The 13652-nt window shown below is 43.8% G+C and overlaps 1 protein-coding gene across 1 annotated transcript; it reads left to right on the top strand.

Annotated features, from left to right (window-relative positions):
- The first annotated feature begins 447 nt into the window (after positions 1-447).
- Positions 448-1227, top strand: LOC112069719 (uncharacterized). The gene has a single exon (XM_024137090.1). It carries the CDS (start codon positions 448-450, stop codon positions 1225-1227), a length of 780 nt encoding a protein of 259 aa, XP_023992858.1.
- Positions 1228-13652: the final 12425 nt, after the last annotated feature.

The raw sequence follows: 13652 nt of genomic DNA, 5'->3' as shown, positions 1-13652 counted from the left end.
CATTCACCCAACCCCTGCTCACCCGTCCCATCCCCACTTCTCACCCACACCCTGCTTCATCCACCCACACCCCTTGCTTCTCATCCACCCACAACCCTGCTCTCATACCCACCCCCCATCACCACCCTGCCTCCATCACCCACCCTGCTCTCATCCACCACACCCTGTCTCATCCACCACACCACCCTGCTCTCATCACCCCACACCCCCTGCTCTCATTACCCACCCTATCCACCTGCTCTCATCCCCACACCCCTGCTCCATCCACCCCACCCCTTGCCTCTCCATCCCCCACCCCCTGCCTCATCCCCTACCCCTGCTCTACTCCACCCCACCCTGCTTCACCCAACCCCTCTCTATCCACCCACCCTGCTCTCATCCACCAACCCCGTGCTCCTCCACCCACACCCATGCTCCCTCCCCACCCCCTGCTTCAATACACAACCCATGCTCCATACCCCCACCCCTGCTCTCATCACCCACACCACCTGTCCATCCCCAACCCTGTCCCATCCCCACCCGCTGCTCCCTCCACCAACACCCCTGCTCCATCCACCACACCCTGCTCGCATCACAACCCCTGCTCCATCCACCACACCCCTGCACTCCCCATCACCCCTGCAACACCAGGCTCACCACACCACCTGCTCTCATCCACCCACACCCCTGTCCATCACCCCCCCCTGCCTCATCAACCACACCCCTGCTCCCATCGCCACCCAACACCTGCTCTCATCACCCACACCCCTCTCGCATCCACATCACCCGACTACCCTTGCACCCAGCACCCCCTGCTCCCATCCACCACACACCCTGCTCCCACCACCCACACCCCTGCTCCACCACCCACACCCCTGCTCTCATCCACCCCACCGGCTCCCATCACCACACATTCCTCCCCATCCACCCTTGCTCCTTGCCATCCACTCCACCGAGCCGCTCCCATCCACCCACAGCCCTGCTCCCATCCACCACACCCCTCTCCACTCCACCCACACCCTGCTCCATACCACACCCCTGCACTCCATTCCACCCCACACCCCTCTCTCACTCCACCCAACCCTGCTCCATCCACCACACCCTGCTCCATCCACCCACACCCACTGCTTCCCATCCACCACACACCTGCTCCCATCCACACACCTTTGCTCCTATCACACACCCTGCTCCCATCACCCACAACTGCTACCAATCACCACACCACTGCTCTCTGTCATTACCATTTAGTACACCACGTAAGCACTATAACTGAGTTTCAATAAGCATTTTCTCCACGCTGGCATGCATTCTTCACCTGGCTTCCCCTCACCGGTCACAGCCTGACCCCCCACGCAACTCGCCATCCTCCCCATTTTCCTTCTCCCAAATCCGTCAGTGAGGGTCTGAAAGAGTCAAAAATTCTGGACCCCCACAATCAGCCGCTAACATTTCTGGACCCTTTCTTTTCTAATGATCGTATTTGCCGAAATTGTGGGCACCCATTACTAGCGTGTATCAACTCTCTTTCGTGTCGTCTGAGATTCCCAAAGATTGGAAAGCAGCTGCGGTCATCCCCCTCTTCAAAGGGGGTGACACTCTAGACCCAAACTGCTACAGACCTATATCCATCCTACCCTGCCTTTCTAAGGTCGTCGAAAGCCAAGTCAACAAACAGATCACCAACCATTTCGAATCCCACCGTACCTTCTCCGCTATGCAATCTGGTTTCAGAGCTGGTCATGGGTGCACCTCAGCCACGCTCAAGGTCCTAAACGATATCTTTACCGCCATCGATAAGAAACAATACTGTGCAGCCGTATTCATTGACCTGGCCAAGGCTTTCGACTCTGTCAATCACCACATCGGCAGACTCAACAGCCCTGGTTTCTCAAATGATTGCCTCGCCTGGTTCACCAACTACTTCTCCGACAGAGTTCAGTGTGTCAAATCTAAGGGCCTGTTGTCCGGGCCTCTAGCAGTCTCTATGGGGGTGCCACAGGGTTCATTTCTTGGGCCGACTCTCTTCTCTGTATACATCAATGATGTCGCTCTTGCTGCTGGTGAGTCTCTGATCCACCTCTACGCAGACGGCACCATTCCGTATACTTCTGGCCCTTCTTTGGACACTGTGTTAACTTCTTATGGCTGGGGGCAGTATTGAGTAGCTTGTATGAATAAGGTGCCCAGAGTAAACTGCCTGCTACTCAGTCCCAGAAGCTAAGATATGCATATTATTAGAAAACACTCGGAGGTTTCTAAAACTGTTTGAATGATGTCTGTGAGTATAACATAACTCATATGGCATGCAAAAACCTGAGAAAAATTCCAACCAGGAAGTGGGAAATCTGAGGTTTGTAGTTTTTCAACTAATCGCCTATCGAATAAACAGTGGGATATTGGTCAGATTGCACTTCCTTAGGCTTCCACTAGATGTCAACAGTCTTTAGAACCTTGTTTGATGCTTCTACTGTGAAGGAGGGGGGAATGAGGGCTCTTTGAGTCAGGGCTCTGGCAGAGTGCCATGAGCTGACCAGGCGCGTTCACGTGAGAGTAGCTTGCGTTCCATTGCATGTCTAAAGACAAAGGAATTCTCCAGTTGAAACATTATTGAAGATTTATGTTAAAAACATCCTAAAGATTGATTCAATACAGCATTTGACATGTTTCTACGGACTGTAACGGAACTTTTGGACTTTTCGTCTGCTTGCGCCTCATGAATTTGGATTACTGGGCTAAACGCGCGAACAAAAAAGAGGTATTTGGACATAAATGATGGACTTTATCGAACAAATCAAACATTTATTGTGGAACTGGGATTCCTGGGAGTGCATTCTGATGAAGATCATCAAAGGTAAGTGAATATTTATAATACTATTTCTGACTTTGTTTACTCCACAACATGGCGGATATCTGTTTGGCTTGTTTTGTTGTCTGAGCGCTGTACTCAGATTATTGCATGGTGTGCTTTTTCGGTGAGGCTTTTTTTAAAATCTGACAGCGGTTGCATTAAGGAGAAGTGTATCGATAATTCCATGCATAATAGTTGTATCTTTTATCAATGTTTATTTTGAGTATTTCTGTAAATTGATGTGGCTCTCTGCAAAATCACCGGATGTTTTGGAACTACTGAACGTAACTGGCCAATGTAAACTCAGATTATTCTGTATAAATTTGACCTTTATCGAACAAAACATACATATATTGTGTAACAAGAAGTCCTATGAGTGTCATCTGATGAAGATCATCAAAGGTTAGTGAATCATTTTATCTCTATTTCTGCTTTTTGTGACTCCTCTCTTTGGCTGGAAAAATGGCTGTGTTTTTCTGTGACTAGGTACTGACCTAACATAATCGTTTGGTTTGCTTTCATCGTAAAGCCTTTTTGAAATCGGACACTGTGGTGGGATTAACAACAAGTTTATCTTTAAAATGGTGTAAAATACTTCTATGTTTGAGGAATTTTAATTATGACATTTCTGTTGTTTTGAATTTGGCRCCCTGCACTTTCACTGGCTGTTGTCATAACGATCCCGTTAACGGGATCCCAGCCATAAGAAGTTTAACTCCATTCTCAGGAACACTCCTGAATCCTGCCGTATCGACAGCGTCTCCTCTGCGCTCGGCTGAGAAGCCATTGCGCACACTACACCTTCCAAACCCCAGAAAACTAACTCTGTCCTCTTCCACCCTAACTTTGAAAAACCTGTGGATACCACTAAAACAAACAGTGTGTTAACCCTCCACCATAGAACATTAAATGGAAAGAAAAGGCCAAGGACAGAGCCAAGACGTTAAATAGTAGGCTAAATCGCACAGAGCACCTCACACAAACATCTCAATCAAACAAACCTCACGCCTGCACACAGAGAACGACAGGGACAGAACAGAGAGAGAGAGAGAGAGAGAGAAGGAGAGAAGAGAGAGAAGAGAGAGAGAGAGAGAAGAGAGGAGAGAGAGAGAAGGAGAGAGCGAGAGAGAGAGAGAGAGAGAGAGGAGAAGAGAGAGAGGAGAGAGAGAAGAGAGAGAGAGAGAGAGAAGAGGAGAGAGCAGAGAGGACGGAGCGAACGAGGAGAAGAGACAGACAGAAGAGAGAACAGAGACACAGAGACACAGAGACGGAACTAAGAACACCAGAGACAGCCAGAGACCAGAGAACAACAGACAGGAACAGACAGACAGAGACAGAGACAAGACAGAGAACGAACAGCGAGAGAGGAGAGAGAGAGACAAGAGAGAGACAGAGGAGACAGAGAACAGAGGACAAGAGACACAGAGACACGAGAGACAGAGACCAGGGAACAGAGCACAGAAAGAACAGAGGACAGAGAGACAGAGGACAGAGAGGACAGAAGACACTGGACACAAGACAGACAGAGACAGACGGACCGACAGAGACAGGACAGACTTTTTTTTTGTTTTGTTCTTATGCTTCTGTGATTTCCAAGAGAGCCTTCGACTCTAATTTGAAATGAGTGGTCTGCTTACAAATTGTGGAAGTGGTGTTGGGGGGTTTAAACATTACGAGTTCATTATGAAATCCACTGTACACAAACAACAAGGTGTCCGGCGTTCAAAATTGGCAAAAAACACACACATTTTTCACACAGGTGACGTGGGGTGAGAACAGGGATGCAGCTTAAGCCCCACCCTCTTAAATATAGTATCACGAATCTGGTCGCGGGCACTAGAACAGTGCTGCAGCACCGGTCTCACCCCTACTAGAATCCGAAGTCAAATGTCTACTGTTTGCTGATGATCTGGTGCTTCTGTTCACCAACCACAAGGAAGCCTACAGCACCTAGATCTTCTGCACAGATTCTGTCAACCTCGGCCCTGACAGTAAAATCTCTCAGTAAGACCAAAATGAATGGTGTTCCAAAAAGGTCTCAGTCACCAGGACCACAAATTCCATCTAGACACCGTTGCCCTAGAGCACACAAAAAACTATCATACCCTCGGCCTATAACAATCAGCACCACAGGTACTTCAACTAAGCTGTGAAGCGATCTGAGAGGAAACGGCAAAGAAGGGCCTTCTGGCCATCAAAAGGACATAAATTTCAACATACCAATTAGGATCTGGCTAAAAATACTTGAATCAGTATAGAGCCATTGCCTTATGGTTGTGAAGTCTGGGGTCCGCTCACCAACCAAGATTCACAAAATGGGGACAAACACCAATTGAGACTCTGCATTGCTGAAATTCTGCCAAAATATCCTTCGCTACCTGTACAACGTAGAACACCAAAATAATGCTGCAGAGCAGAATTAGGCCGATACCCAGCTAATTATCAAAACCCAGAAAAGAGCCGTTAAATTCTACACCACCTACAGGAAGCGATTCCAAACCTTCCGAATAAAAGCATCACCTTACAGAGAGATTGACCTGGAGAGAGTCCCTAAGCAAGCTGGTGCCTAGGGCTTCTGTTCCAAACACAAACACACCCACAGAGCCCAGGACAACACAATTAGACCCACCAAATCATGAGAAAACAAAGATTAATACTATGACACATTGGAAGATTAACAACAAAATACAGAGCAAACTAGAATTGTATTTGCTCCTACACAGAGAGTCACGTGGCAGAATATCTGAATCACTGTTTGATGACCCAAACTTAAGGAAAGCTTTGACTATGTACACTCGACCGTTGAGGTTAGCCTTGCTATTAGAAAGGCCGCCGTAGGGACATGGCTCTCAGAGAAAGCAGGCTATGTGCACACTGCCACAAATGAGCGGTGGAAACTGAGCTGCATCCTACTCGACTGCCCAATGTATGACCATATTAGAGAATCTTCCTCGATAACACAGATCCACAAAGAATTTGAAAACAAATCCAATTTTGATAAACTCCCATATCTACTGGGAGAAATTCCACAGTGTGCCATCACAGCAGCAAGATTTGTGACCTGTTGCCACAAGAAAAGGGCAACCAGTGAAGAACAAACACCATTGTAAATACAACCCATATTTATGCTTATTTATTTTAACTTGTGTGCTTTAACTATTTGTACATTGTTACAACACTGTATGTATATAATATAACATTTGTAATGTCTTTATTGTTTTGAAACTTCTGTATGTGTAATGTTTACTGTTAATTTGTATTGTTTATTTCACTTTTGTATAATATCTACCTCACTTGCTTTGGCAATGTTAACACATGTTTCCCATGCCAATAAAGCCCCTTGAATTGAATTGAATTGACAGACAGAGACAGAGAGAGAGAGAGAGAGAGAGAGAGAGAGAGAGAGAGAGAGACATTATTATGTAAAGTGTTTTTGCTGTGTTTTGCACTTCCAGACATCACTGCTTGACGTTGATTAATCAGGCTCCTGTTCAAAGTGTGTTTTTCTCCATCATAAAATTAAAGCATTCATATTGACATAATACATTAATATTTAATTCTTTCCAATGTGTCAAGTAATTAACATTTTGTTTTCTCATTATTTAGTTGGGTCTAATTGTGTTGCTGTCATGGGTCTCTGTGGGGTGTGTTTGTGTTTGTGAACAGAGCCCCAGGACCAGCTGGCTTAGGGGACTCTTCTCCAGGTTCATCACTCTGTAGGTGATGGCTTTGTTATGGAACGTTTCGGAATCGCTTCCTTTTAGGTGGTTGTAGAATTTAACAGCTCTTTTCTGGATTTTGATAATTAGCATGTATCGGCTTAATTCTACTCTGCATGCATTATTTGATGTTTAAAGTTGTACACAGAGTATATTTTTGAGTCTCAATTTGGTGTTTGTCCCATTATGTGAATTCTTGGTTGGTGAGCGGACCCCAGACCTCAATCAACAGAAATCTTATAATTCTAATTTCTCAAACATACAAGTATTAGACACCATTTTAAAGATTAACTTCTTATGGTTGAAGGGGCAGTATTGAGTAGCTTGGATGAAAGGTGCCCATTGTAAACGGCCAGCTCCTCAGTCTCAGTTGCTAATATATGCATATTATTATTGTATTGGATAGAAAACACTCTAAAGTTTCTAAAACTGTTTGAATTAAGTCTGTGAGATTAACAGAACTCATATGGCAGGCAAAAACCTGAGAGGGTCCACTTCCTGTTGGGATTTTTTCTGGGAGTGGCATATTTTCAACCAAGCTCTCATTGAATATAAAGAGAGATATGGATGGGGTTTCACTTCCTACGGCTTCCACTAGATGTCAACAGTCAATAGAACTTAGTCTGATGACTCTAATTTGAAGGGGATTCGAAGGACACAGGAATGAGTTATCACTGCCATGAGGTGCCCACGCATTGAACTGGCGCGTTCACGTGAGAGTGAGCTCTGTTCCTTCTCTCAATTGAAGTCGATTTAATTCTCCGGTTGGAACGTTATTCAAGATGTATGTTAACAACATTCTAAAGATTGATTCAGTACATCGTTTGCCATGTTTCTAYWGACTGTAACGGAAYGTTTGGACATTTCGTCACGTTATAGTGGTCGCGCTTTGAGACTTTGGTTAGGGTATTTGGTAAACAATTCAAAAGTAGCTAATTTGACATAAATAACRGACATRAACGAACAAATCAAGCATTTATTGTGGACCTGGGATTCCTAGGACTGCATTCTGATGAATTCATCAAAGGTAAGGAAACATTTATCATGTATTTTCTGGTTTCTGTTGAGTCCAACATGGTGGCTAATTTGGCTAATCATCTGAGCTCCGTCTCAGATTATTGCATGGTTTATATTTCCGTAAAGTTTTTTTGAAATCTGACACAGCGGTTGCATTAAGGAGAGGTATATCTATAATTCTATGTGTATTACTTGTATTATCATTTATATTTATGTTGAGTATTTCTGTTGAAACGATGTGGCTATGCAAAGTCACTTGATGTTTTTGCAACTAGTGAATCTAACGCCTCAACGTAAACTCAGATTTTTTTATATAAATATGAACTTAATCAAACAAAACATGCATGTATTGTGTAACATGAAGTCCTATGAGTGTCATGTGATGAAAATAACCGAAGGTTAGTGATTAATTTTATCTCTTTTCTGGTTTTTGTGAAAGCTGTCTTTAGCTGGAAAAAATGGCTGTGGTTATTGTGTTTTTGTGGTGACCTAACATAATCGTTTGTAGTGCTTTCACTGAAAAGCCTATTTGAAATCGGACACTTTGGTGGGATTAACAACAAGATTACCTTTAAAATGATATAAGACACATGAATGTCTGAGGAATTTTAATTATGAGATTTATGTTTTTTGAATTTGGTGCCCTGCACTTCGACTGGCTGTTGTCATATCGATCCCGTTAACGGGACTGCAGCCATAAGATCCAACCACAGTGTTCGATTTCAAAAAGGCTTTTCGGCGAAAGCAGAACATATCATTATGTTAGGTCAGCAACTAGTCACAGAAAGCGTGCAGCGATTTTCCAACCAAAGATAGGAGTCACAAAAAGCAGAAATAGAGATAAAATGAATCACTAACCTTGAATATTCCTCATCAGATGAAACTCCCGGGACAACATGTTACACAATACCTGTATGTTTTGTTCGATCAAGTTCATATTTATATCCAAAAAACTCAGCTTAGCCTCCAAAACATCCCGTGAATTTGCACAGAGCCACATCAATATACAAGAAATACTCATAATAAACGTTGGTAAAAGATACAAGTGTTATTCACAGAATTAAAGATATACTTCTCCTTAATGCAACCGCAGTGTCAGATTTCAAAAAACTTTGCGGAGAAAGCAAACCATGCAATAATCTGAGTACGGCGCTCAGACAACAAATCAAGCCAAACAGATATCCGCCATGTTGGAGTCAACAGAAGTCAGAAATAGCATTATAAATATTCACTTACCTTTGATGATCTTCATCAGAATGCACTCCCAGGAATCCCAGTTCCACAATAAATGTTTGATTTGTTCGATTAAGTTCATCTTTATGTCCAAATACCTCCTTTTTGTTTGCGCGTTTAGGCGCGATCACTAGGTGCAGACGAAAAGTCCAAAAGTTCCGTTACAGTCCATAGAAACATGTAAAACGAAGTATAGAATCAATCTTTAGGATGTTTTTAACATAAATCTTCAATAATGTTCCAACTGGAGAATTCCTTTGTCTTCAGAAATGCAATGGAACTCAAGCTAACTCTCACGTGAACGCGCATGGTCAGCTCATGGCACTCTGGGAGAGACCTTACTCAATCCCCTCTCATTCGCCCCCACATCACAGTAGAAGCATCAAACAAGGTTCTAAAGACTGTTGACATCTAGTGGAAGCCTTAGGAAGTGCAATATGACCCCATAGACACTGTATTCGATAGGACAAGAGTTGAAAAACTACAAACCTTAGATTTCCCACTTCCTGGTTGGATTTTTCTCAGGTTTTTGCCTGCCATATGAGTTCTGTTATACTCACAGACATCATTCAAACAGTTTAAGAAACTTTAGAGTGTTTTCTATCCAAATCTACTAATAATATGCATATATTAGCAACTGGGACTGAGTAGCAGGCAGTTTACTCTGGGCACGTTTTTCATCCAAACGTGAAAATGCTGTCCCCTATCCTAAACAAGTTAACTGATGAAAATATTTTTAGCCAGATACTAATTGGTATTTCAAATTTTATGTTCCTTTTGATGGCATAGAAGGCCCTTCTTGCCTTTTCTCTCAGCTCATTCACAGCTTTGTAGAAGTTACCTGTGGCGCTGATGTTTAGGCCAAGGTATGTATAGTTTTTTTGCTCTAGTCAATCAGTTAACTACATGGATTTTGTATTTGTGTTCCTGGCGACTGGACCTTTTTTAGAACAGCATTATTTTGGTATTACTGAGATTTACTGTCAGGGCCCAGGTCTGTCAGGGCCCAGGTCTGTCAGGGCCCAGGTCTGTCAGGGCCCAGGTCTGGCAGAATCTGTGAAGAAGATCTAGGTGCTGCTGTAGGACCTCCTTGTTTGGTGACACAAGCACCAGATCATCAGCAAACAGTAGACATTTGATTTCAGATTCTAGTAGGGTGAGTCCGGGTGCGGCAGACTGTTCTAGTGCCCTCGCCAATTCGTTGAAAAATATGTTGAAGAGCGTGGGGTTTAAGCTGCATCCCTGTCTCACCCCACCACCCTGTTGAAAGAAATGTGTGTGTTTTTTACCGATTTTAATTGTTGTTTACTTACATGGATTATATAATCTTGTTTGTTTTTCTCCCAACACCACTTTCCGTCAATTTGTATAGCAGACTCTCATGCCATATTGAGTCAAAAGCTTTTTTGAAATCCACAAAGCATGAGAAGACTTTGACTTTGTTTTGGTTTGTTTGTCAATTAGGGTGTGCAGGCTGAATACTTGGTCTGTCGTACAGTACTTTGGTAAAAAGACAATTTGACATTTGCTCAGTACATTGTTTTCACTGAGGAAATGTACGAATCTGATGTTAATGATAACGCAGAGGATTTTCCCAAGGTTGCTGTTTACGCATATCCCCCGCTAGTTATTGGGGTCAAAGTTGTTTCTACTTTTGTGGATTGGGGTAATCAGTCCTTGGTTCCAAATAGTGTGGCAGATGCCAGAGCCAAGGACGATGTTAAAGAGTTTAAGTATAGCCAATTGGAATTTGTGTCTGTATATTTTATAATTTAATTGAGGATACCATCAACATCACAGGCTTTTTTTTGGGGTTGGAGGGTTTGCATTTTGTCCTGTAGTTCATTGAATATAATAGGAGAATCCAATGGGTTTTGGTAGTGTTTAATAGTTGATTCTAATATTTATTTTTGATCATCTATATGTTTTTGCTATTTGTTATTTGTCATAGAGCCAACAAGATGGGCGAAGTGGTTTATCCATACATCTCCATTTGGATAGATAACTCTCCGTGTTGTTGTTTGTTTAGAGTTTTCACATTTTCCCTGAAGTGATTTAGATTCTATGGATTCTTTAATTACTGATTTCTGACATGCTGTTCCTTCTTTTTCTGTAGCACATTTCTGTATTGTCTTAGTGATTCACCACAGTGTAGGCGTAGGCTTAGGTTTTCTGGGTCTCTATGTTTTTGGTTGGTCAGGTTTCTCAATTTCTTTTCTTAGGTTTTTGCATTCTTCATCAAACCATTTGTCATTGTTGTTAATTTTCTTAGGTTGTCTGCTTGACATTTTTAGATTTGATACGGAAGCTGAGAGGTCAAATATACTGTTTAGTTTTTCTACTGCCAAGTTTACACCTTCCCTGTTACAGTGAAACCTTTTCTCCTGGAAGTTGACTAGAAGGGATTTAATAATTTTTTGCCTAATTGTTTTTTGGGTTAATTTCCACGCGATTTTCCTTCCTTCTACAACATTTCTTAATATTCTTCAGTTCCTCTGGCTTTGATGCCTCATGATTGAGCATAGCTCTGCTCAAGTAGAGTGTGATGTTGATGTGATCTGATAGAGGTGCCAGTGGGCTGCAGGTGTTGTGACCCGTTTCTGTTGGTTATGTTTTCGTAGTTTGTCTAGTGGGGCAGATGGGGAAGGAAATCCTGTCACCTTCAGGTAGGTATTTGTCCCCTGTGTGCTAAGGGTGTCAGGTTCTTGACCAGTTCTGGCATTTAGGTCGCAGCAGACTAGGAAATGTCCCTGGGCCTGGAAATGGTTGATCTCCCCCTCTAGGATGGAGAAGCTGTCATTGTTAAAGTATGGAGATTCTATTGGGGGGACATAGGTAGCACACATGAAGAAATGTTTCTCTGTTGAGATAATTTCCTTGTTAATTTCTAGCCAAATGTAATATGTTCCTGTTTTGACTAATTTAATAGAGTGGGTTAGGTGTGCTCTATACCAAATTACCATACCCCCTGAGTCTCTTCCCTGTTTCACACCTGGTAGTTTGGTGTATGAGACTATCAGCTCTCTGTAACCTGGGTCCGTCTCCTCTATACCATGTTTCTTGTAGGATGACAATGTCTGTATTTACAATTTATTTGATGAAGTCTGGGTTCCTGCTCTTTAGGCCAAAGGCAGATGACCTCAGACCTTGTACATTCCAGGATGAGATAGTAAAATCTCTGTGTTCCATAGTGTCTAGTGTTGTTTAGGCCCGGACCATCACAGTAGGTGTGAGCAGAGCATGTTGAGCATCTGATACATACCTCTTAGGTCACAGGGTGGGGGTTGGGGGGGGTAAAATACTGATGGTTGGGCATGATGCTCCGCTCAAGGCCTGGTCATGCTGTGCTGTGCTGTGCTGTGCTCTCTCTCTCTCTCTCTCTCTTCTCTCTCTCTCTCTCTCTCTCTCTCTCTCGTCTCTCTCTCTCTCTCTCTCTCTCTCTCTCTCTCTCTCTCTCTCTCTCTCTCCTCTCTCTTCTTTCTCTCTCTCTTCTTCATCCTAACCCCCTCTCCTCAAACATTCCTCTCTCTCTTTGCTCCAACTCCTCCCTCTCTCTCTTCTCTCCAACTCCTCCCTTTCTCTTTCCTCCAACTCCTCCCTTTCCTTTTCCTCAACTCTCCCTTTCTCTCTCCTCCAACTCCTCCCTCTCTCTTTCCTCCAAATCCCTCCCTCTCTCTCTTTCCTCCAACTCCTCCCCTCTCTCTTTCCTCTCCCTCTCTCTTTCCTCCAACTCCTCCTCTTCTCTTCTTCCTCCAACTCCTCCTCTTTCTTTCCTCCAACTCCTCCCTCTCTCTTTCCTCCAACTCCTATCTCTTTCCTCAACTCCTCCCTCTCTCTCCTCCAACCCCTATCTTTTTCCTCCAACTGCTCCCTCTCTTCTTTCCTCCAACTCCTCCTCTCTTCTCTCTTTCCTCAACTCCTCCCTCTCTCTTTCCTCCACTCCTCCCCTCTCTCTTTCCTCCAACTCCTCCCTCTCTCTTTCCTCCAACTCCTCCTCTCTCTCTCCTCCAACTCTCCCCTCTCTCTCTTTCATCCAACTCCTCCCTCTCTCTTTCCTCCAATCCTCCCTTCTCTCTCTCTCCAACTCCTCCCCTCTCTCTCTTTCATCCAACTCCTCCCCTCTCCTCTTTCCTCCACCCCCTCTCTCCCCTCCAACCCCCCTCTCTCTCCTCTAACCCCCCCTCTCTCCTCCAACTTCTCCCTCTCTCTCTCTCTTCATAATCTTCCTTTCTTGTCTCTTTCCTACTTACTTTCCTTTCCCATTATCTCAGATCTTACCTTGCTGTCAGATAAGCATCATTTTCGAGAGCCTCTTAAACCGTCCCTCTTTCAAATTCCCTGACGGAAATGGCTTTTCCGTCCATTTGCAGTGCGACTGATCATATATTCCCTGCATAAGAAAAAAGATTGATTCATGTTTTCCTCTCCATGGACACAAGAGGAAGAGTAGGAGAACATTTCCAATTTAATTTATACTGACTGACCTCTGCATTTACAGTTATGAAAGAGGTGCTTTTTCTTCCTGTAGTGAATGGTGACAGACTCGTGCAGTGAATGTGAATTACAGCCACAGTGTGTTTCCATGGACCATAAATACTGCAATATTGGGTATCTATGGGCAATACTACAAGAATTGACACAGAAAGTTAGAAAAAGGCCAAGGAGGGACAAGAGGATGAGGAAGAAGGGAATGGACACGAGAAAGAAGAAGATAAGTAGGGAGGAGGAGGAAGAAGAGGAGGGACAAGAGGAGGAGGAAGAAGGGAATGGACACGAGAAAGAAGAAGATAAGTAGGGAGGAGGAGGAAGAAGAGGAGGGACAAGAGGAGGAGGAAGAAGAGGAGGGACAAAAGGCG

This window comes from Salvelinus sp. IW2-2015, unplaced genomic scaffold (assembly GCF_002910315.2).
Source record: "Salvelinus sp. IW2-2015 unplaced genomic scaffold, ASM291031v2 Un_scaffold1093, whole genome shotgun sequence".
NCBI classification, from domain to species: Eukaryota; Metazoa; Chordata; class Actinopteri; order Salmoniformes; family Salmonidae; genus Salvelinus; species Salvelinus sp. IW2-2015.
The sequence above is the reverse complement of the archived record's forward strand: the minus strand, read 5'-3'. Positions and strand labels throughout refer to the sequence as shown.